General features: G+C 35.0%; 1 protein-coding gene and 1 long non-coding RNA gene across 3 annotated transcripts in view; one reads left to right on the forward strand and one right to left on the reverse strand.

Annotated features, from left to right (window-relative positions):
* Nucleotides 1-24363, forward strand: part of CDH7 (cadherin 7) — a 129979-nt gene that overhangs the window by 10499 nt on the left and 95117 nt on the right. For both annotated transcript variants that reach the window (XM_031003575.3, XM_004059526.5), the window contains exon 2: nt 1545-1950. In XM_031003575.3, the coding sequence (XP_030859435.1) occupies nt 1741-1950 (210 nt within the window). In that variant the 5' untranslated portion in view covers nt 1545-1740. The remainder of the gene's footprint in view (nt 1-1544; nt 1951-24363) is intronic.
* On the reverse strand, nt 10192-22084 carry LOC129528210 (uncharacterized). The gene is made up of 3 exons (XR_008673433.1): nt 21795-22084; nt 15396-15497; nt 10192-10601 (listed from the first exon to the last, which is right to left on the reverse strand). It is a non-coding gene; the product is annotated as an uncharacterized lncRNA (long non-coding RNA).

Below are 24363 nucleotides of genomic sequence, written 5' to 3' on the forward strand. Positions count from 1 at the left end.
GCACAGGGTGCAGTTAAGAGTTACCATTCTGGTGGCTTTCAGGTACAGTAATTAGATGAACATTGGCTTTTCCTTAAATGCCCTCTGGAATATCAAAACTTTATAGATATATATTTTTAAATGTATGCATTCATTTTAACAGTTCATTGCCCAAAGTCATTGGAACCTGTTTTTTCTAGTCATGTGAACTATTTAAAAATTTGATAAATTTGTATGTATGTGTATATTTGTTTCACATTTCTTTTACTACATATAGTATTTTCTTAAGAAATTTGACTATCAAAAATTTTTTGTATTGTATAACAGACACTCTTCTTACAGAAGGGACAGGTAGAAAGACTGAAAAGCTTATGAGGATAGTGCATTTTCTGCCTTAATAGGAGACATCTTTTGGCTTTATGTTCTCAACACTATATTTTTCTCCTCTTCCTCAAAAAAAAAAAAAAAAAACAGAAATAGGCAAATGATACTTCTTTGCCTTAATTGTTCTATTGTTGATTTATTTATAGGAAGTAAAATGAATTCATAAACCAAAGTGCAACATGGTGATTTAAGTGAGGACTTTGTCATAAATTCTCATTTCTTTGTGTTTTAGGGGTATGTTCGAAAGTTTGTTTTGTAACTGATTTTATATCTCTTGCATAATCAGAATTCTGTAACTGAAATAAATAGACATTAGAATAAAAGGGCTTTTCCATGCTTCTGCTGAAGCACCTCCTGGATGCATGCCAGCAATGAATGGGCCTCACAAATACGGCTGTTTCTCACTCTTCTGTTGATCAACATAATTCAATTCTATAAATGTTTATGTAGGGAGGCCCTACTATGCACAACTCATGCTGCAAGATGCTCAATAAATAATTGTAAAATAGCAAATAACCGCAATGCAATAGCATAACCTAACATGCTACACAGCATACATGACAATAAGTTCAAAGAGTGGAAAATGGAAACTACTGAGCTTTTCAGCTGATCACAATCAAATCAGAACACATCAAAACAGCTGGTGTTCTGTGACTCAGAATCAATCAACCAGTTTTGCATCACCTCATACTTCTTTATTTCTCTTTACAGTTTCACAGAAGAGATTTAAACCAGCATATGTCCTTCCCATTTGGTTAAATTTCTGCTTTGAGTTGCTTTGCTTTCACATTCTAATACCAACGAATGAAAATCACTGTAATATAAAAGAAAAAAAATAAAGGCTAACATTAAAATGATTTTTAAAATGATGCCACTACATTTGTGTAAAATAAACCATATGCTCAAATAAAATGCCCTAGAAGAAAAGTGATATTTTAAAGTAGTGTTATGAAATGAAGATAGTTCTGCATCAGCTGTATTTATGTAATTCACAAATATATCAATGTATATTATAATTTTCTAAGTATATAATTAATATTTTAATTACACAAATTATGATATTTGTATAATCTTGGAAATTTGTATAGTCTTAAGAAAATCAATAGTAGGTTAGTCAATGAATGCTAAATATTATTATGTGTTTTGGTTCCTGACACCAGCTCTTCTCTTTGTTCTGATAGGTACTTACTACACCATTCTTTGGCGAAGGCTATTCAGCAGTGGTGACCTCTTCCAATCCAACACTCTACAGATTATTATCTCTGGACTTCCAGCTGACACCCTGCCGGAGGCAAGAGCTACTAAGCCAACTGGAACTGTGCCTTTTCTCTTGTCAAGGTTTTTTTCTTACACAGGAAAAAGAAAGAAAAAAAAAAGATGAAGTTGGGCAAAGTGGAGTTCTGCCATTTTCTGCAGCTAATAGCTCTTTTCCTGTGTTTTTCTGGGATGAGTCAAGCAGAACTCTCAAGGTCCAGATCAAAGCCCTATTTCCAATCAGGGAGGTCCCGGACCAAGCGCAGCTGGGTGTGGAATCAGTTCTTTGTGCTGGAGGAATACATGGGTTCAGACCCCCTCTATGTAGGAAAGGTAGGGTATTGTGACCTTTCAAAGTTGTAAATGATTATTGTCCATATCTGTGGTTGGATGAAAAACTGCTGATATATATATATATATATGTATGTATATATATATATACATACATATATATATATAAAATTTATTTTTTGCTATGGGGATGGTAAACACAAGACATCATTTCTATGAAAGAGTTTATGAAGGTTTTTGGCGATAGCCACTGCGAAGTTGCAATCAAGGTATAATATTCATTACAGTGAAGCTGTATATTGGGGAATGATGCTTCATTCCTAGAAACAGATGAGGATTCTACAGAGGCCTAGTTTACTCTGGTTGTAACACACTGATAAACTGTCATTACCAAAGTGGAACAAGACTATTCATAAAAAATGAAGAGTAGTAGGTTCTTACAGCCAGTTGGTTTCAGTTGCTGCTTTTGGGGTATTATGAAAATGATGTCCAGACTAACATTAATACTTAGGTGTCCTTCCCTGATACTTGCAGTGGAAAAACTGCAAAGGGAAACTATTGACCCTAATGTTTCTAAATTATGAACAATTTAAACCCACTGTTCTTAGCAGTCTTGTTTTGATAGGGGTGTGTGTGTGCGTGTGTGTGTGTGTGTGTTAGGTTGCTTTAAACATTTTCCTTTGGATTAAAAATGATCATGGACAGAAGTCAGTCAGAAATGATATTAGACAAGTGACGGGCAGTTCATGGTGCATTTATTGGGTGACCAAGTGTTAGCTGGATGGACATTTTGTTTTTCACAGTTTCCTTCTGTCTTAATATTTGAGAAGGAGATTTTCACTGGAGAGCTTCCTGAACCAAAAGGTGCTTCTAGAAAGCATAGCCTTCTCTCTGCCATTTGGCATATCATGTTCCCGGTTCCTAGTCTACTTCCGGTTCAATTTTTTTTAATATTTGTAAAGGCCTACTGAATTTCTCAATTTGGTACTGAGTCCTGGTGAAGGTTTTCTAAATAGGGTATATTAGCACGAAACCTGTGCCTCTGTATTTTTACGCTTCACTCTGTCAGTTTTATATTTGTCTTCCTGGTAAAATGAAGCATAGCTACCTAATGAATTTATCTATAAATCAGTTTTTCAACTTTAAAAGATAGAGGAATAATCCTGGTGATTTACTCCATGGGTCCTTTTTTCGTTTGATCACACCTTAAGTAAGGGCCAAAATTATGTTTATTGATGAGCATCTACATCAATCAAGGTAATTTGTATTATATTTATTATTTTATTTTAATGTCTCTATATTTTATAAATACTGACTTTTACTACCTTGTAAACAAAAGGACATTAATAAGTTAAAGGTTTCTAGGGATGTGAATTAGGATTTTTCTTTTTTTGGTCCAGTTACAGCATTTTCCTACCTAAGCTTATGTAAATACAGAGGTGTTTTGTGTACTAATATATTTTTATAGCCATTCTACCGGTAACACCATCATATTTACTGTACATATATATGCTAAATTTCTGTCTCACTCTCTTTTTACTTGTTTTCTTATAAAGAAATTGAGAGGAGTAACCGTAATGATTAGGATTTGATTAGGAAACTAGCTCTTATTTTCATTCATTTTTAATGGACATTTAACAAAGTCATCCAATTTTCTTAAATGGACAGATCTATAATATTCAAGTAATGTATAAAAGGAAGTAATAGTTATTAAGCAAAATCATATTTTGTGATAATGTAAAATTTTCTAAAAGCAGCAAAACTGTTTCCAAAGCAAATGCCATTTAATTTGGTATTAAATAGAGTTGCTTGGGTGAAGTTGACATTTTAAAAATCAATATAGTTTTAAAATTTAAATGACCTTCTTTTGAATTTCACAAATTTCCCATAATAATTCAGAATGCTTATTCCATAAAACTCCTATAAGTCTATTTAAAATTATGAAGAGGTGTGTCCCTATGTTACTTAAATTCCATATGCAAACAAAGTTGTTGGGCAAAGGTGTTATTTTTCTAAGAGAAATTGTGTAGTTTCTTGATTAGGTAACAAGAAATATTATGTACCTCTCTTTCAACTAATCAAAGAAGGTCACTTATATTTACATGACAGAAGTTAGTTCGTGTTTATGTTTTGCAGGCTGTACATTGGGAGTTCAATATTGCCTTTCATAGTAAATTGTCCAGGATGGAAATGGATTTAATTTTTTAAAAAATTGACTAAAATACAGAAAAAGGGCTGTAACATAATTTGAGATGGAAGGAGGATTTGTACACAAGAGAGACAAATGCAAGGCCTTACAGGAACAATTTTCATATATCCTTGGAAAAAAATGGCAGAGAACTTGAGTACTATAGATTTTATATTTGAGATGATGAAATGATTCTTTTTATTAATAATTTGGTGGTCTGAATAAGCAGAGATATAACAATAACTTTGACTTAAGTACATTTTTTATTACTTGGGTAAATAGACACATTTTCCTTTCCTTTTTTCTTTTTTTTTCTTTTTTTTTTTTTTTTTTTTTTTTTTTTTAGTTTTGGGAGGTGATGTCTGTGCCCAGAAATGTTTGTAGGACAGAAAGAAATAAAAATTATAGAAGAAGATGTGAAGAAATGGCTGGGCAGATAATCATAGAAAGAAAAGAAAGAACCTAATTAATCAGTGCTTTTCACATATGTGTATTCAACCTAGGCCACTTAGATGGTCACATTCTTAGTCATCCTAACACAATCTAGCTATTTGGGTAATTTGGAAAATATAAGTGATGACTTTGATACATTTTGTACCTTAACTTGATCACATAATGGATAACTACCGTATGTGTCAAATTGACATCATTTTTATTTTCTTGCTCTACCACTTTCTACTAGTTGTATAACTTGGGGGCAAATTGCCTAATATCATTAAGTTTTAGTTTTCTAATCTATAAAATAGAAAAATGGTATCTACAATTCAATTCCATTACTGAATATATCCGATTAAAGTCTTTATGACCTACATTCAATTACTCTGGACATTATTATATTTTATTTTTTTATTTTTATTTTTTTCTTTTTTTTATTATACTTTAAGTTTTAGGGTACATGTGCACAATGTGCAGGTTAGTTACATATGTATACATGTGCCATGCTGGTGCGCTGCACCCACTAACTCGTCATCTAGCATTAGGTATATCTCCCGATGCTATCCCTCCCCCCTCCCCCCACCCCACAACAGTCCCCAGACTGTGATATTCCCCTTCCTGTGTCCATGTGATCTCATTGTTCATTTCCCACCTATGAGTGAGAATATGCGGTGTTTGGTTTTTGTTCTTGCGATAGTTTACTGAGAATGATGATTTCCAGTTTCATCCATGTCCCTACAAAGGACATGAACTCATCATTTTTTATGGCTGCATAGTATTCCATGGTGTATATGTGCCACATTTTCTTAATCCAGTCTATCATTGTTGGACATTTGGGTTGGTTCCAAGTCTTTGCTATTGTGAATAATGCCGCAATAAACATATGTGTGCATGTGTCTTTATAGCAGCATGATTTATAGTCCTTTGGGTATATACCCAGTAATGGGATGGCTGGGTCAAATGGTATTTCCAGTTCTAGATCCCTGAGGAATCGCCACACTGACTTATATTTTATATTTCATTACATATTAATTATAAATTAACTTAGTTATGGATCATCTATTTTGTTACATGTCAAATGTTATCTGTGTGATTCCTCAGATGAAAGCCGGTATTATTTTATGTTCTAATAGTGTTTATATTTATTCCAGTTAATTATAGGAATGTCTATTTTGGGGGTGCTTAATAATGCAGCTTTTAGAAATTATTTATATACAATTAAACTATGGCAGAGATATAATTAGTGGGTAAAAAATTCACAGAAATTATATCTGTGAGTCTTTTAAGACTTTCAAATTTCGAGTCCATGTTAATGGCAGGTGACCAGCAAGATCAATTAAATGACTCTACAGTCAATAAAATTTGATCATTAAGACACTGAAGATAATGAGGCTACAATATGGCTTTCAAGCATATTATTTTCGGTAGTTTACTGAGTTGCTTTTTACATATGATAACCAAAGACCAAAGTAGAACATTCTGTTGAATTGGACCAGGAGTGCTTCTAGAACCCTTACTCAGGAACCACCCGGGCACAGACTTCTGGGCTATGCTAGACTCCAATGGTGCATCCTTTATCATTAGCTTCCCATCATTTTCTTGTGAAATAAGGTGATAAATGTATAGACTTAAGGAAGGAGTCCTTGGATGTTACTCTGAGTTCTGTTTTAAAAAGTAATAGTGCCCCTTTCCTTACATGTATGTTTTAATTACCATCATGCCTGTTTTCTTGTTTTTATATGGGGAGAAGGAAGGGGGGAGGATCCTTTCTTTTCTCCTTTTCACTTTATATCACCCCTCCCGTGGCTATTCACAGTACATAGGAGGTCACAGTTTCCACCCATTTCATTGGATCGCACTGCATTTTTTCAGCCCAGTCTGTTAATCACCTTGGCATTACTCACTTAACGTCCTGTAACTGTCTGACATAAAAAAAAAAAAAAAAATTGTCTACAAAACCACTCAGCCTCTGTTCCAGGTATTAAGTCCTAACCGTAATGGGATGCCAGCCGATCGCTGTGCCCCAGGCCATTACTTTCACTGAAATGTGTGCTTCGTGCCTCTTCCACAGTTGCTTCCCTAGCTGTTAACATCACTCTTTCTTTTTTTTTTTTTTTTTTTTTTTTTTTTTTTTTTTTTTTTTTGCTACTCCCCTTTCTTCCTAACTCATTCAGGGAAAATTTATACCTATTACCCCAGTAGAAATCAAATACATAGAAATGCAGTTTGCAGGATTGGCTTTGCTTTAAATTTAAGCTTACTTGGAAGCGTTGGTGAGCATTTTCAATGCATTTAATTATACCTCAGCAGTATCTCTCACCAAGAAATTATCTACCTCCTGATATCTAAAGATACATTCAGTGTTCCAAAAAAGGAAGTTTCATATTGAAAATAGGTTGTGTTTATTTTTAAAAACTTGGGTTACAAATTAGATTCCTTAACTGGAAAACTTTATGTTAGATACAGAAAAGGTCAATAATGAATGCCAAGTATGAGCGACAAGAAAGAGCATAGTCATCATAGCAAAATCTACAGGTTATAGATTTTATTGAGAAAAGACAAACAGGAAAAGTGTCCTCTGAAAATGTAGATTGCCTAATGCCAGGTCAACTCTTAGAAGAAAACAAAGACAGTTTATTTTTTCTAGGAATGAGTAGAAACCCCATTTTCATAATAACTTCACAACTAGAGTTAATTTGTAAAGGCGCTTGTTCTCTGTCAGTTTGCTGATAGATGTGCGGAATTCCTGGTGATTTCAAAAGGAATTTGGATACGGATCAGCTCTATCAGATGCAAATAAGTTCAGATTTTTAGAAATACTTCTTGGCAGTTATATTCAGCTCTTATAATACTCCAATAAACAAATACATTGTTATTTTGTTTTTTTCTTACCATTTTGTAAATAACATGTTAGATTGTGCCACTAAAATGCAGAAACCCACCATTTATTCAGCTTAATATGGCTAATTAACTTAAAAAGTCATCTCGGTTCAGAAATGAAGGTTATAATTACCAAAGGCTTTAGCTATACAGCTAAAAGTTGGACAGAGTGGAAGACTTTCAGTTATATGCCTGATTATAGCCAAACTAAGTACTCTAGATTGGGCTCCACATTTCCTGATTGTCTGTGTATGTTGATCAAAATCATTTAAAAATTCTGTCTTTTTAACAATGTTTGTGTTTATGTGCAATCTACTTGCCTCCTATTTTGTGATGATAACAGCAAACATTTTCAACTGCAGTCTATATGCGTTGTTGTTTTTTTTTTTATTTTTTGGTTCTTGTTTTGAGATGGAGTCTTGCTTTCTTACCCAGACTGGCACGTAGTGACGCAATCTCAGCTCACTGCAGCCTCCGCCTCCCGGTTCAAGCAGTTCTCCTGCCTCAGCCTCCCCAGTGTCTGGGACTACAGGCATGTACCACCATACTTGGATGGTTTTTTTGTATTTTTAGTAGAGACGAGGGTTTCACCATGTAGGCCAGGCTGGTTTCGAACTCCTGACGTCACGTGATCTGCCCGCCTCGGCCTCCCAAAGTCTATATTAGCTGTGTTTTAACATTGTATTTATATTGAGGTTTTAGGTGCAAAGGACAAGATATAAACTGAAACGATGATTGAGTTTTTTTCTCTACAAAGTGCGCTTTAATTGTTTGGACAAGCTTTATGTGCATTGCTCATAGATACAGAGTCACAGGATCTGCAGCCCTCCGTGACTCACCAGGATAAACGACAGAATTAGATAAGCAGCAAGACAGTCACTGAGACTTTGCTGGGTTGAGCATATGTAGGCAAGGACTATATTGGGAGAAATTGGGTCCTCATCGTTTTGTATGATTTCTATTGATTATATGCCTTAGGCTGATTACCTGAAAGAAACGCTAGTTTGTACAAACATGGTTAACATTGTATCCAAGAAAATCTCTTTTGTATGCTGCTAAACCTACCCTCTGTGTTTTCTTTCTTCTTTTCTCTCTCCTTTTTTTTTCAAATATTTATCGCATACTTATACTGTGATTGATAATGTGCTAGATAGAAGCATTAAAAAATAAACTCTTTCATAAAATTCACAGTCTGGTTGATAAGCCAAGCAGGTAATCCCATGGCAGTGGAAAGCAGTAAATTCCAAAACTAACCAACAGCTGTGGAGGTGGTTTCCACAGAGGAAGAACTCACAGATCCAAGAACAAACGCTTGCATGAGGACACCTGGTGCACCTCTGTGATTTTGTATCTTTTTAATACAATCTTCAAATCAAATAAAAAGCAAATTATCTTCTTAGAAAACAGGGCAGAGTTTTCGAAAACTATATTGAGAGAAGCTTTATATAGTAGAAAGATCAGTAAGCAGAAACTCCAGGTTAAAGTAGCAATTTTCTTGTTATTTTAAACACAGCCCTGAAACAATAAGTTTTGATTTTCTCATCTGTAAAATGTGATCAAATTGGTAAAGTTTTAAACTTTTTTATTTTGAACTAATTTCAAACTTATAAATAAGTTACAAAGTGCTATTCTCTAATCCAGCTTTTGCAAATAGTAATATCTTACGTGACTACAGCAATTATTTAAGCTAGGAAATTAACATTGGTACAATACTATTTACTGATTAACAGCATATATTCAAAATTTGCCAGTTGTTCTAATAAAATATTAAATACTTGTTTCTGGCAGGAACCAGTTCAATATCACACCTTTCATCTGTCCTGTTTCCTTATATTTTCCAGTCTGGAATAGTTCGTTAGTCTTTCGTTGTCATTCTTGACCCATAATTGGGTAGAACATTTTATAATGTGGGCCTGTCTCGTGTTTCTTCTTAATGCATATGTTTCAGGGAATGTATTTTTGGCAAGTATAAGACAGAAGTGATGCTTTTCCCTTCTCACTGTATCACGTCAGAAGATAGAGGATGTTGACGTGACTCATTCATAATGATGATGAATTTGATCCCTTGGTTAAGGTGGTGTCTGCCAGGTTCCTTCACGGAATGAACATTATCTGAAAGCTCTAAAATCTTGAAAGAGCTATAAAATAACCTAAACTCTCATTACAGATGGGAATAAATACTACTGCTGGTTTGAGGGAGGTGCAAGGGTTGATTCAGTACAATCTGTTGTCCATGTTTAGAATGAGGAGTGTGAGCCAGATTTAAATCTATAAGACAGTTAGGTAATGTTCATAATTTTATGCAGCAATTGACTGTTTCTCAAAAATACATCAATTTAAGATGCCAAAGGGCAATTGATTTTGCTTATTACTTTTTTTCTGAACCATGCAATAGTATTCTTTATAGTCCAGAATTGCAAGAAAGTTTCACTAATACAGAGGTTAAAATAAGAGCTTTCTCCCCACATTGCCTACAAAATCTAAATAATTGTTTTGCATTGTGAGGTTGGGCCCCAAATACTTAGCCATCATAATTACAAATGAAACATTGTTTTGGAATAATAAACACTTAGAATCCTATAAGTTAAAGAACTAACACAAGACATTACAATCTGATGTATTACATGTTAATGTATTTACAGGGTTGAAATCTAAACAACTCATGGAATTTCATTCAATGTTGAAATAAATTAGTAATGACAGTTTCTTCTAATTATTCTTGTTTAAAACGTATATTCCTGTTGCCTAGTCAGTACTTATTAAATCTTTGGAAAGCCTTGTGAATTAGAAAGGTGATGTTCTTATATTAGAGTTCAAGTAATATATATGTTTGGTAATAAAATTAGTAGAATAATGGAACAGCATTAGAATTATAATTGAGAAGAGCTAGAAGGCATATCAGAAGTCTACATTGAATAATTATCATTTTTTCAAATCTTAAAATTTTAGAAGAGTTAGAACTAAAGTGAATACTACTTTGTCATAATACCAACCAATCATATTTTGAAGATAGATATAATTTCAGTGTGTATTTGTCTGTTCTGGTTTCCATAACAAAATATCAGATTAGATAACTTAAACAATAGAAATTTCTTTCTCATCGTTCTGGCTGAGAAGTCCACAAAGTGCCAGCAAAGTCAGTTTCTGGTGAGTGCTCTTGGCATGAGGACAGCACAGCCTTCTCCATGTCCTGTTATGGCAGAAGAGAAAAATGTCTTACTGTTTTAATGAGGCTATCAGTATTACGGGATTCAGGTCCCAACCATACAATCTCATTTAACCTTAGTTAACTTGCAAAAGACATACCTACAAATCAGTCACATTGGGAGTTAGGGTTTCAGTTTATGAATTCTGAAAGGGGGAGGGTCACAACTCAGTTCATAGCAAATACCTAAATTCATTATAATTCATAAGAAATGAACGAATAACAAGTAATTGTTGACAATAATAATGTAATCTATAGTTTAGTTTTAACAAGTAGAAGTTTACATAGCAATTTCAAAAATGTATTAGAGCCAGAAACAGTGGCTCACGCATGTAATCCCAGCATTTTGAGAGGCCGAGATGTGTGGATCTCTTGAAATCAGGAGTTTGAGACCAGCCTGGCCAACATGGTGAAACCCCATCTCTACTAAAAAAATAAAATAAAATAAAAATAAAAAACAAACAAACAAAAAATTAGCCGGACGTCATCGCATGTGCCTGTTGTAATCCCAGCTGCTTGAGAGGCTGAGGAAGAAGAATCACTTGAGCCCGAGAGGTGGAGGCTGCAGTGAGCCAAGATCATGCCACTGCACTCCAGCCTGGTCTACAAAGTGAGACTCTGCCTCAAAAGAAAAAAAAAACAGTATTAGAAAAATAGTTTAACTGAAGGTTTAGAAATTTTACCCACGTTTGCTTCAATCAGCTGTAGGTCTCAGGCCAAGAGCCTGAGAATTACCTTCTGTCCTTTTGCCATGCAAACGAGAAAAGAGAGAGAGCCAAACGACATTGGGGGAAAACAAACCAGTATGGGGAGGCCATCTCCATTTCTAGTTAGGCTAGAATCTTTGTCTTTTGTAAGATAAATGCAGAAGAGTAATTTCTCAAGATGGGGCTGTGTTATAGGAATGGTAATTAAAGTACCAGAACCAAAATGATTAACATCATTCTAGCAAGTTGTGTGTGTAAACAGTGCAGAATTATCTGATAAGAATGCTTCCCTTAGAATGTTTGCTTATCTCCTTCGTTAAAATGCTGACATGTTTTAAGGTATTTAACTGAAAACACACAATCAAAATTTGGACAACACATACATAATGTTCAACAGATGTGAGTTTGAAAGATTTGTGATGATCACCAGTGAAATTAGTCAAACCATGCTTAAATTAGATTTTTCTGATTTGTGAGTCATTTAAGGGTCCATATTGGAGTGGAATGTGTATGGAGAAGAAAAGATTACACATTCCGCACTTGATTCTTTGAAATGAAGAAGAAATAAGATAAAAATCGGCATTTTCTTTCCCATAAAATATCTGAGAAACTCAGTTCTGTATTTCTCATCTACTCTATCCCTGATGCAGTTTACATAATTTTCTCAACTGAATCGTAAGAGCTGAATTTAGGTGGTTAACTGATATGTTTTGCTTAATCTGGAGAAGCAGATACTGGGGAGTTCTAGTCATTGCGATTGGATTTAATTATACCTAAGAACATGTAGCCATCAACAGTTAAAAATGATTACCAAAGAAATAGATGAAAATTATCACATTTGTAAAGCTAAAGTCATACATAAGGCTTATAATGAAACATAGAGTCTGTAATATGGTATAAAATAAAAGGAACTGCACTATAGGACATAGACACAACCTTAGAACAGTGATTTTTACAAGTTTAACATCTAATGATGAGGTACAGTTTAAAGCTTGCTATTAAAATTAAAAACACAAGCTTTATTACAAAGGCTAAGTTATCTTCTTGACTGATGATGGAAAATACATATGAGTGAGTGTGGATTCAGGGTTAAGGTCAGAGGAGGAAGCGCATTCTGTTTACGATCCAATTAAGATTTCACAGTGGATATTTATGACCAAAACAATATTCGAATGATTAACATCTTATAATATATGTATATTTTTCTCAGTGCTGCTCTCTTCACACTGTCTGTGGCTTCCAATTTATGTTTAATTTCTCTGTTAACTCTGGGTACATCGATAAAGTCCAGTTTTTCAGTTTTTTACTTCACTTTTAACTTTGTGCTCAACCAGAGCTAAGGCATGTGTGTAAGGAGTAGAAAGTTTAAGGAGGAAGGAGTTTAAGCTACCTCAGAGGTTCAACAGTCATACAACAGCTCTTTTTATTATTTTTCCAAGCATCATCTTGGAATTCACCAAAATGTATAAATTGTATAATTTTGGTCCTAAAAGACACATAAATCACATGTAATGATTTTATCAAATTATATAAATGCCTTAAACTTGAATATAAATATTATATGAATATCACATATTTTCACTAAAAAGAAAGAATATATTGTTCTTATTATTGTGTTTTAATATTAGAGTGTTTTGGGCTTTGAAACTCATTTACTTTAGGTTCCTGAATACAGAAATTCTTTGTACAAATCCCTGATGAATGATCAGGTAGCCTGAGGTCCATCTCTTAGTGGAAGCAGGAATTGTCTTAAAAATACACATTTCAGAGTCACATGATTTGGGTGTGCATACTGGCTCCCTAACTTACAAATGATGCGACTTCAAGCAAACAGCCTATTTCCTCATTTTATTCATTTATAAAATAGGAACAACAATACTAACCTCACAAGGCTGTTGTACACATAAAAAGAAATACAAATGCACATGAAAGCCTGAAATATGGTATGAAAATGTATTTTTAAAAGTTAGTGAAGCTTAATGAGGAAAGGGATTGTGTCCAATCCAAGCGTAATATCTGTATGTTCTCAGTGGATGGTTACTGCATGTATGGGACGCTTATGAAACCATGAGCATTGCTGTGAGAGGATTTTGAGTTTTAGGATGATACTTATTTCTAGGAGGTGAAATTACATTTGGCTATTCAAATATTTGAAGGCAGCATTTTTACACCCCCACCCTAATTTTAAATGAACACTTAAAAAAATGAAATAATTATTGCTCCCAAGCATTTTGTATGACATGACTTCTCAAACTGTCCTTATACTTAGCTGGGCTTGCTTCTCAGCATCCTAAAATATGAAGGTCAGCATTGAACCTCAATAATCTGTGATAATTCATAAGTCAATTCAAAAAATAAAAATCAAGATTTTTATTTCTGTTGATATTGGCACAAATTCTATCCCTCTATTAATATAAGCCATGATATTATTATTATTATTACTGTTATTAATATTATGATCATCTCTTGAGGAAAACCTAAGAAAAAATAGGATTTGAGACTAAATATATATGATTAGAAATAACTAGTGAATACCTTGAAGGAAGCTATAATAAAATTAAACATTTTTATGCCAAAATGTCTCTCTCCAAAAATTATTTTTCTTAAAAAATGTTAAATGAGAAACCCAATATCTCTTCTTTCATAGCAAATTCCATTATTTGCTTTTGCTTACCCTTCCCTTCAGATCTTCCACATTCTTATTTGGTTTTACAAATTAAAACGACCTTTTTCAAATGCTCTCTCCTCTAAGCAGAATGATAGCCTATTGCAGTGGTAATACATTGCACAGCTGTGGGGGCCTGACACTTCATTTTCCATATGGTACTGAATCTGTTATACTTGAGTCAGCACGATTTCCTCGGGGCTGTCATTGGGAGTGTCTACAGCTACTGTCGTATCTCAGATAATGTTGAGAGCCCTGGGTTCCAGGATAGTCTAGTCCAGTGGAAAGATGTGGGGCCTGGGAGAAAGAGAGGTCTGGATTTGAATGATGGTTATACCACCCTGATGATGCAGGATCATGAATATCACCATCTCTCTAATTCCCTTGATGGTCCTGGCTTTATTTTAAAATCTTCCATAAAGCAAGCTGAAGGAAATAAATAATAGCAAAAGAGGCGGGGAAGGGAGAAAAGAGCTAGGTTGTTTGTGGGTATCTGGAATGTTCAATGTATGATCCATCCTTCTCTCTCAAAGCGAAGATAGTAAGAAGATTTCAGTTTGTTTCCTGATAAGTAAAGTATTGAAGATACAGACAGGAAATGAGTGTTGAACCCAGAAAGTAAAGATTTTAGAAAAATAAGATGGAAAGATGGAAGCTTTTTGTTTTGTTTTCTCATAGAGAATTGGAAGTTATACAGCAGTTCCTATGTTGTATGATTGTCTTTGGCTATGTTACCTAACACAGATGGCGTAGATAATAATGAATTATGATTATGCCAGTGCATAGAGAGGAAGTTTAGCCTCGTAGTTTTCACTGTGGTGCTGGGTGTGGAAGATATGACTGTGAGTCTCAGCATTGCTATTAACTTTGAAATGGCTCAGCTTTTCTCCGCTTAATTTCTGTAAAATGGGTTTAACAATAGGTATCATGTAATACAATTGTTATCAAGACTAAATAAGTTAATATATGTAAAGAACTTCTTGTTTTATATACAGCAAACATTCGTTAAGTATTAGTTGTTAATAGTAGTGGTACATATTTTTATTTTGCATTCAATTGCTACTTTCTATAACTGGCCTAATTCAGGTGTTTTATTTTCAAGCATATTTTTAAAACAACCTAAAGGATAAGGCAGGGATGTCCAATCTTTTGTCTTCCTTGGACCACGTTGAAAGAAGAAGAATTGTCTTGGACCAAACATAAAATACAGTAACACTAATGACAGTTGATGAACTAAAGAAAAAATATACATAATGTTTTAAGAAAGTTTATTAATTTGTGCTGGGCTGCATGTAGCCTGTGGGCCTTGGGTTGGACAAGTATGGTCTAAGGAAAAAACAAGGATGAACTCAAGCAAGAGTCATCACATTGGCCACTTGGTGACAACAGCCAAGTCCTTTAAATTACCTTTGCTTGTTCTCTCGTCTATCAAAAAGGGACTGTTATGCCAGGTATCCCTCCTCCTCCAAGTTGGAGTCAGCTTTGAATCAGATAACTCCTGCTGAAATGCTTTGAAATATAGAAAGTATTAAATGTTAAATAAGAGTTATTTCTGATGGAAAGAGCAGATGTTAGTTATATTTATAAATTATTAGAGTAAGAACAGAACTGGCAACACATACATCCCTTTTGGTAACTGTTTTTGAGTAATACTTGGGAAATATCTTTTGGCAATTATTGAAGAGTGATACATGTTATTTTATACTTTATTTTATTTTTGTTTAGAGATGGAGTCTTGTCATTACCTGGGACCACAGGCGCACACCACTGTGCCCAGCAAATAATATTTTATATATACCAGAAACACTTCCAGGATTTGGCTGCTGTTTTAATAGTTTACATATTCAGAATCAAATCAGAATTAAAATTACATGGGACAGCTTTTCAAATCACACATTTGAAGAAAGTGCAGAACACACACACATACACATACACACAGAGGGAGAGAGAGAGAGAGAAGAGAGAGAGAAAGAGAGAGGGAGAGAGGATTGTTCTATTCTCAAATACTTTTCAAATCCTGAAAGCTAATGAAATTCTTGAGAGTTTCCCAGGAGGCAAGAGATTCTAGTGTCATTAGGATTCTACTGAAGAAAAGTGATGCTTAATGGAACTAGATAAATGAGATTGCTTGTTAATCTCTCAGTTAATTTTCTCTCACTCTCTCTCCTTCTTTCTCTCTCTTTTTCTTGACCATGCCTTAGGTCAGAACTTCATTGAATCATCGAATTCATTGAAGTCTGGCTCCAACCTATCATATCGCCGAGGTTTACCAATCCTATACTTCATAAAGTTCTAAATTCAGAATCTGAGTTTGACAAATTCATTTCAGTTCCACAAGTGGTAGCATTTAAATATCAGCAGCTTAAGTATTCAAAATTAATATATTGCATTTTTAGAGTGGTGAAATTCTGACAGTTTGCAGGGAAAAGGTGCTGAACATCTTGATATAATTTACATACTTCTATAAACAGGCATTTTTATACCTTTGGAAAAATAAATGAGTAGAAACCAAGTATTTTACAGTTCTATTAGTTTTACTGACATGTAGAGGGAGGGGCATAGACTGTCCAAAAGGGGAACTATTGCCAGGCTTTTAGGAGCTGCCATTGCTAACAAATCAGTTTGGGTAGGCAGGTGTTCTAGAAAAAAACAGAAGAAAAATGAAGATCAGAGATTATTTTTCTCTTCTTTTCACAAATTAAATAAAATGAAAGACTTGATGCTGAAAGTAATTATCCACAGGGGCTTCCTGTAGTGTAATTCTGCAATATGAAGCTGAAGGAAATGTGAAGATGAGTATTTCTTCATAAACAAAAATAATTATGTTGGTTGACTATATCCAGATGAAAAGTACATGAATTTTAGGGCAAACTCTTTACATTTGAGTATGCAAATACTCAAGGTTTCTTGATAAAATGCATGTTAAACCCACTGAAAGCTCCAGAGTCTCCAAAAGGAGATTTATTATATGATCTCTGCAGTGGGACTAGCCTACAGGTGAAAAGTAAAACTCTCCAAACCCGAAACAAATTTATCCACTCAAATGGATATATTTATGTTTTATCCATCCAAGCAGAAGCATCTGGTTAAGTGGAAAGCATACTTGTATTTGCATGACAATTTCATCACTACATAGGGTAACATGCTTCCTCCTTACTCCCTGCCATTTATGAAATGAAAATTCTAGTAGGAATGCATGCTCTCCTCCCACCCACCACCAGAGTACAATTACTACTCACCAAATTATAACTATTATGTAATTTTTAAATTTTAAAGAGTATATAAGAATATGGCCATTGCAAGTGCCACCTTTGTTGGTTTGTTGCAGTGTCTCCTTAGAAAAGCTAAATTCTAGATTCACATTTGTCAGAGCTTGATTGTATCTCATTGAGAAGTGTTATCAGCCATTTAGCAATTTTAGTCTGTATTTTTCAGGGGCTAAATGAGTTTCCCTTTATATTTTATGCTGATCTACAAGAAAATGCTAAGGATACCTGTGTCTATCATTACTATTTTTATTTAGAACTAGTGCCAGCCGGGCATGGTGGCTCACGCCTATAATCCCAGCACTTTGGAAAGCCGAGGCGGGTGGATCATGAGGTTCAGGAGTTTGAGACCAGCCTGGCCAATATGGTGAAACCCCCTCTCTACTAAAAATACAAAAATTAGCTGGGCGTGGTGACACGCACCTGTAATCACAGCTACTCAGGAGGCTAAGGCAGGAGAATAACTTGAACCTGGGAAATGGAGGTTGCAGTGAGCCGAGATGGTTCCACTGCACTCCGCCTGGGCGACAGAGCGAGACTCCATCTCCAAAGAAACCCAAAAAACAAAAAAAGCAGGGCGAGGGGGTGCCAACTGCCTGAGCTCGGGAGTTTGAAACCAGCCTGGGCAACATGGCGAAACCCAGTCTCTACTAAAAATACAAAAAAATTAGCCGGTCATGGTGGTGTGTGCCTGTAGTCCCAGCTACTCGGGAGGCTGAGGCAGGAGAATCCCTTGAACCCAGGAGGGAGAGGTTGCAGTGAGCCGAGATCATGCTACTGCACTCCAGCATGGGTGACAGAATGAGACTCTGTCTCAAAAAAAAAAAAAAAAAAAAAAAAAGCCTAGTGCCATGCTGACTCAAAAGCATATAACCCTGAATTCCTACAGAAATGTAGAACATGATGGGCTAAATTACAAAACCAAACCAGGAAAAACTGCACAGAGGAAACTGGTTTCTTTTTATTCCCAGGATATCCACCATCCTTCAATTCTCCTCTTCTGCAATCAGCACTTAAAGGACTCTGAGAGTGAGCACCTTTTAAAATTTTTTGCCCCGGGCGTCTCACTCTTAAGAAAGCTGACACTCTCAGGGAAAAACAAGGGTAGGGTTAGCAGTTGCCCACTGCAGAGATAGAATTCCTCCTTCAGTTTTGCACCCTTAACTGCCTTGTTTGCCTCTCTCTATTCCTGTTTTTTTTTTTTTTCAGAGAAAAGAGGAGGATTTTTCTGTCCAAATTTCTGATGCTCATTTATTTGCACTAGCTATGGTCCCATCTTCACTTGAGTCGCGTATGTTCTTCATCAGTACTCTTCGGAAGTCAATGCAGCTATAAAACACAAATAAGAATCTTCCCAAGATGGTGTTGGAATAGGAAGAATTGCATCTGTTTCAGTGTTTTAGGAGATACATCTGGCAGAACTTAAATTCGATTCTGTCTCATGGCTACATCATTGCCAGTTTATCAGAGAACTGACACTGAATCCTCAGATTCGAGAGTGGTGCTTACTGCCCTTTTACATAGATTAGCCTCATCTTACTTTTCTTTGTATATATTTCAAATATATTTAATTTTATGTCAACCACATTTGGCAGGCAGTAAAACATGATTGGGAAAAGCAGCATTAATTTAAATAAGGAATCAGGTTAACATTTAAATTTTATGTTTTAAATAGCATGAAATAATCTGACCATACATATAAATTACATACAAATATATGCAAGCATACATAACCTAACTATTTTTACACAGAATATTTTATATACTTGAATGTGGCTTTTTTGGTACAAGTTTGGAATTATTTCACATTTTAGACATTTTAAAAGGCTACGTTATTGGAGAGAAGGAAATACAAAACATAATACATGTAATTCAAATCCTTTTTCTTACCTTTTCCACTTTTTGCATTCTATTCCTTTTTTAAAATCATTCTGTCACATCTTAATAGCTGTCTGACTGATACTTAAGAGGAGAACTACAAATAGAGCAAACAACCTTTCTAGCTACCCTATTGGTTGATTTCTTTCTCTTTTTCTTTCTTTCCTTTTTTTTTTTTTTTTTTTTTTTTTTTTTTTTTTTTTTTTTTTGAGACAGAGTCTCACTCCATTGCCCAGGCTGTAGCGCAGTGGCGCTATCTTGGCTCACTGCAACCTCCGCCTCCCAGGTTCAAGCAATTCTGCCACCTCAGCCTCCTGAATAGCTGGGATTACAGGCATGCGCCACCACACCCAACAAATTTTTGTATTTTTAGTAGAGACGGGGTTTCGCCAAGCTGGTCTTGAACTCCTAACTTCAAGTGATCCACCTGCCTCGGCCTCCCAAAGTGCTGGGATTACAGGCATGAGGCACCTCACTCAGCCGGATTTCTATTTGTAGATAGAATTGGAATGTGGGGTTTACAAGTATATTAAAATAGAGCAAAATTTTCTTTTGGATGGGTGATAATTCAAGTACAGTTGACTCTCATCTATGATAGTTATTTCTATGAAGACACCATGAACACTGAATTGGTGCATAGGGAACCATTGCTCTTAGGGGAAATACGAGATTAGATTCTTGTGAGACTATGCTCCCAACGTTTTCATGAACTGATCAACTCTTAACTGTGCCTTATGTGTGTTTCTGTGTAATTTAATACATTATTTAATATATTCTATTGATTCATTAACATTAAACTCACAGACAACACACTATAACTAATGCCTGGAAAAGCTCACTTAACATACATGTTTCTTCCCTAAGGCACATCACAGCCTTTTTGTGCCTAGGAACACTGGACAGCATTTCAGCGCTATATCTGGGGGTCATTTTAAACAGCAAAACCACAAACAGAAAGTACAAAATAGGAAAAATGTGTCACAAAACAGACTGCAAAAGGGATAACTGTTTACAATATGGAAGCGGAATGAGGATAGATAGGGGTGTTGCTTTCTTCAACCTTAGTTGGGAATGTGTGAATCAGAACACTCAGATGTTATGCTGCTCTGTGTATGTTCAAGAGTGACCACAGATAAATACATTCTATTGAGTAGGTGAAATGCCAAACACAAATTCCTGCAATAATAAATATCAACTCTATCTATTCAGGAAAGAGTAAGCATTTGGACCACAGTGCATGAACACTTCAACATTCTGTTATTAGATAATGAATCCAACCAAATGAACAATCCAGAGAAAAGAAAATTGACAATAACAAAAGATAAATTAACAGAAAGATAATTATAAGCAAGAATAGCAATAGTTGAACATTCTGAAAAGCTTATAACATCACTCATCATCCAGCATCCTTTCTGAAAACAAAGGATTTTTAAATCACTTTATGCACATATACAACATAGGAGGTTGGCAAAATAATGCACTATTTCTTAACAGCCATGTCTCTTGTAGAACTTCAAGTTAATCTACAAATGACCATTGTGTCTTAACTTTAGATTATGAATACCACATTAGTCAGGTACTTGCACTAACCCTTAATAGTATATAGTTTCTATGGAAAATTCAGTGGTCCAAAAATTTCCGTAGAATTTGAGAGGACGTTGGTGGGCTGAAGATAGCACCTTGAGGGTCACTGATGTAGGCTGCAATGGGGGTTCACAAGTGCCTGACACCGTATTTTATTAGTCTAACCTTTTTCATGAAAATCCTGACTACAGCTATTTAAGGAGTAGTCTTAATAGCTGAAAATGAAGATAGAGAAAGACACCAAGAATATGACACAGTTTACATTCTAGTGAGGGATACAACAAAATCAAATTTAAAAAAGAGTGTAATAGATGCTGATAAATACTGTAGATAAAGCACGTAAGAAAATAGAAATAGGCTGTCAATGGAGAAGTCATGATTTTTATTTTATTTATTTATTTATTTATTTGAGACAGAGTCAGGCTCTGTTCAGGCTGGAGTGCAATGGTGTGATCTCGGCTCACAACAACTTCCACCTTCCTGGCTCTAGGGATGCTCCCTCCTCAGCTGCTTGAGTAGCTGGGACCACAGGCATTACCACCCGCAGCTATTTTTTTTTTTTTTTTTTTTTTTTGTAGAGATTGGGTTTTGCCAAGTTGCCCAGTTTGCTCTCAAATCTCTAGGCTCAATCACCCATCTCAGCTTCCCAAAGTGCTGAGATTACAGGCATGAGCCACCGTGCTTAGCTGAAAAGTTGTAATTTTTAAAAGGGTGGTCAGCTTCACCTAAAGTGATATTTTTACAAAGCCCAGAGAGAAATGCAGGAATGAACAAAGTGGACACCTGGGGAAAGTGAATTTCAGGCACTGGAAACATCAAGAGCACAGACTCTTAAGCAGGAGTGGCCTACTATGCTTGAGGAAGTAGAAAAGGCCAGCGTGGCTAGTTTGGAGTAAGTAGCGTATGAGAAGAAAGGAGAATCAGCTTCTCACAAAGTTGGTGAATTATCTGACCCACCATATAATTCCAGTGGGTGAAGTGCTCTTTGCCATATTGGTGTTGGACTGCAGTTAAAATATACCATTAGGAGAAAAAGTCCTAGAACATCCCTCTTTATGTCTACTATAGAAATACTGACCTTAATCTAGTTAATTTCATTCCGCAGTATTCTTTTTATGAATTCCTTGAGAAAAGTCGTTAAGTGGTCCTTATATCAGGAATCATTCCACTTCATCTCCGTGTTGAATCCTTAAATCGCTAAGCTTTTGATTTTTGCCACAATTCTCGGAACTTGATTTGTGACGTAACAAATATGTCGAGAAGTTCTGCGTAGCGTGTTTTCATTCCCTCCCATTACTAATTCTTTTCTGTGACTACACATTTTTTACCCTTGTTCATTTATGTGTTACATTATACTTAGAGTCCTTGTAAGCCATTATAACTCCCTTCCAGAGGAAGATGTTTATAATAGGCAGATGAATAAATAAATAATAATCAGGAAATTGAACTTTTGTTCTTTTATGATATCTGTGGCAACTGCAGTTCAATTAATGACTTTTGGGTTGATTTTTAGTTAACTAGAATTTTGGTTAACTTATTGCAACAATCTACTTGCAAAGCAGTACATTTAAATTATAATTTGGCTGAATCCAGTATGTTTTATGAAACTGATTATTAGAGAACCATGACTTGTCTAAAACAAGCATATTTGTCATACAATATATGTCATATATATATATTATTAGGCGATTCTCAAATAATGGGAACAAATATGACATATAGTGTTCTGTAGAGATAGCATGAAAATTGTATCATTTTATTAGAATATGATGACAGTGTTGTAGATAAGGTTATGTACAACGTTAAATACAATTTAGTAAAAATATGTCTGGTTAAAGTTGTAGCATGGAGTTAATTGAGTCATTTTTGAGGCAAATACTGGTCATTTAAGAATCACATTCTTTAGCGTAGAGCTTTTATTGGTAGAAGGTACATTAACAATAAATTCTTAGCCTGCATTCTAAGACAGCTCTGCCCAATGCAGTAGATATTACTTATATAGGAGAAAACCTCTAAAATCTTTGAAAAAAAGAAAAAAAAAACTAAGTGACAAAACAATGAAAAAATATCTAATGGAGTTTAGGGAAACTTAATATATATCATTTTCCTAGTGACATTAGTTTTGAGTTCATTGTATACATTATGGAGGGAGTATTAATTTTATTCTGATTTTGATATTGCCAAATAAAAAGCATGAAAATTATGATTGCAAAATTCTTTCCTTTAGAAGAGTTCCTTTCTACTTAAGAAAGTAACACAAAAATTAAAACAAAATTAAACTTTTCAACATAAGAAATAAAATTTGTAAAAGTACATATAGCAGTAGAATATGTTAACCAGCATATTATACTAGGATACTGGATGTTCAGTTTAAAACACGTTATAAATACATGTGGTGTTGATTGCACCTGCGTGTTTCCCGTACATTGGCATGCAGCTTTTGGTTCCCTAGGCCCCAAGATATTACCCGGAATAAATAAATGGTAGTGATTGATCTGAGTTAGAGCTGCCCATTAATATGGTTGTAACATGAATGGATAACAATGAAATTTTTACCGTATTATTTAACATATTTTCAAGCTTCTGTCTGTAGACTGAATGTACCTGATTATATCAGGGAGATCAATGAGAAAGTACTTTTTTTTTTCAAGCTAAGTTTGATTTGATTGACAAATGACATTAGAAGCATACCTAACATTTAAAGTAATAACCAAGGGTAGATATGAGTTTTGTGGGGTCTCAGGCTGACATAAAATATATGGATTTTAAAGCTTCAAATAACATAAAAATTTATTTTGGACATTTTACAAAATTATCATTACATTCCTAAGCCCACAACCGCCCCCCCAGTTCTTGGACTTTAGAATGACCTATGCAAGCGTGAGGCTCTAAATCTTAGCCTGCATTAGCTTCAGAGTAAATCTACCTCTGCATAGCAAACCATAAATCTGTACTGATAATGTTTAATTGAATATATTAATATAATGTCTGTGATGGGATTCAGCCCTTGTTTAAAATGATGTTGTAAAAGGATAGCTTTAAGAGGTATGATAACTCTGATAACTCTCTGAGTCAGAGATAATTTCCTTGGCTGCTGCTTTTTCTCTCTCTCTCTTTCTCTTTTTATTTTTTCTTTGAGATAAGATCTTGCTTTGTTGCCCAGGCAGGAGTGCAGTGGTACAGTCATAGCTCACTGAAGCCCCAAATTCCTGGTCTCAAACAATCATCCCGCCTCAGCCTCTTGAGTAGCTGAGACTACAGGTGTATGTCACTATGCACAGCTAATTAATCAGAATTTATGTTTTTAGAGACAGAGTCTTGGTATGTTGCCCAGGCTGGTCTCGAACTCCTGGCAACAAATGATCCTCTGGCCTCAGCCCCCCTAATAGCTGGGATTATAGGTGCAAATCACTAGGCCCACTCTATTTCCTAAGTTTCATGCCCATCAATGAAAACTGTTTTTTTTCCTGACACAAGACTGTCACATATTTATATGTTTTCACCAAAACAGATTCAAGATCATTATCATTAGCAGCATTTGTTGACACATGCAGCCAAAAAGTCAGGCATGAAACAGAAAGTTTTTATGGAAAATTATTTATTTTAACATTTCAATAGATTTCATATGTATGTAGAAAGAGCTTTTC

The sequence above is a fragment of the Gorilla gorilla genome, chromosome 17, assembly GCF_029281585.2.
Source record: "Gorilla gorilla gorilla isolate KB3781 chromosome 17, NHGRI_mGorGor1-v2.1_pri, whole genome shotgun sequence".
NCBI classification, from domain to species: Eukaryota; Metazoa; Chordata; class Mammalia; order Primates; family Hominidae; genus Gorilla; species Gorilla gorilla.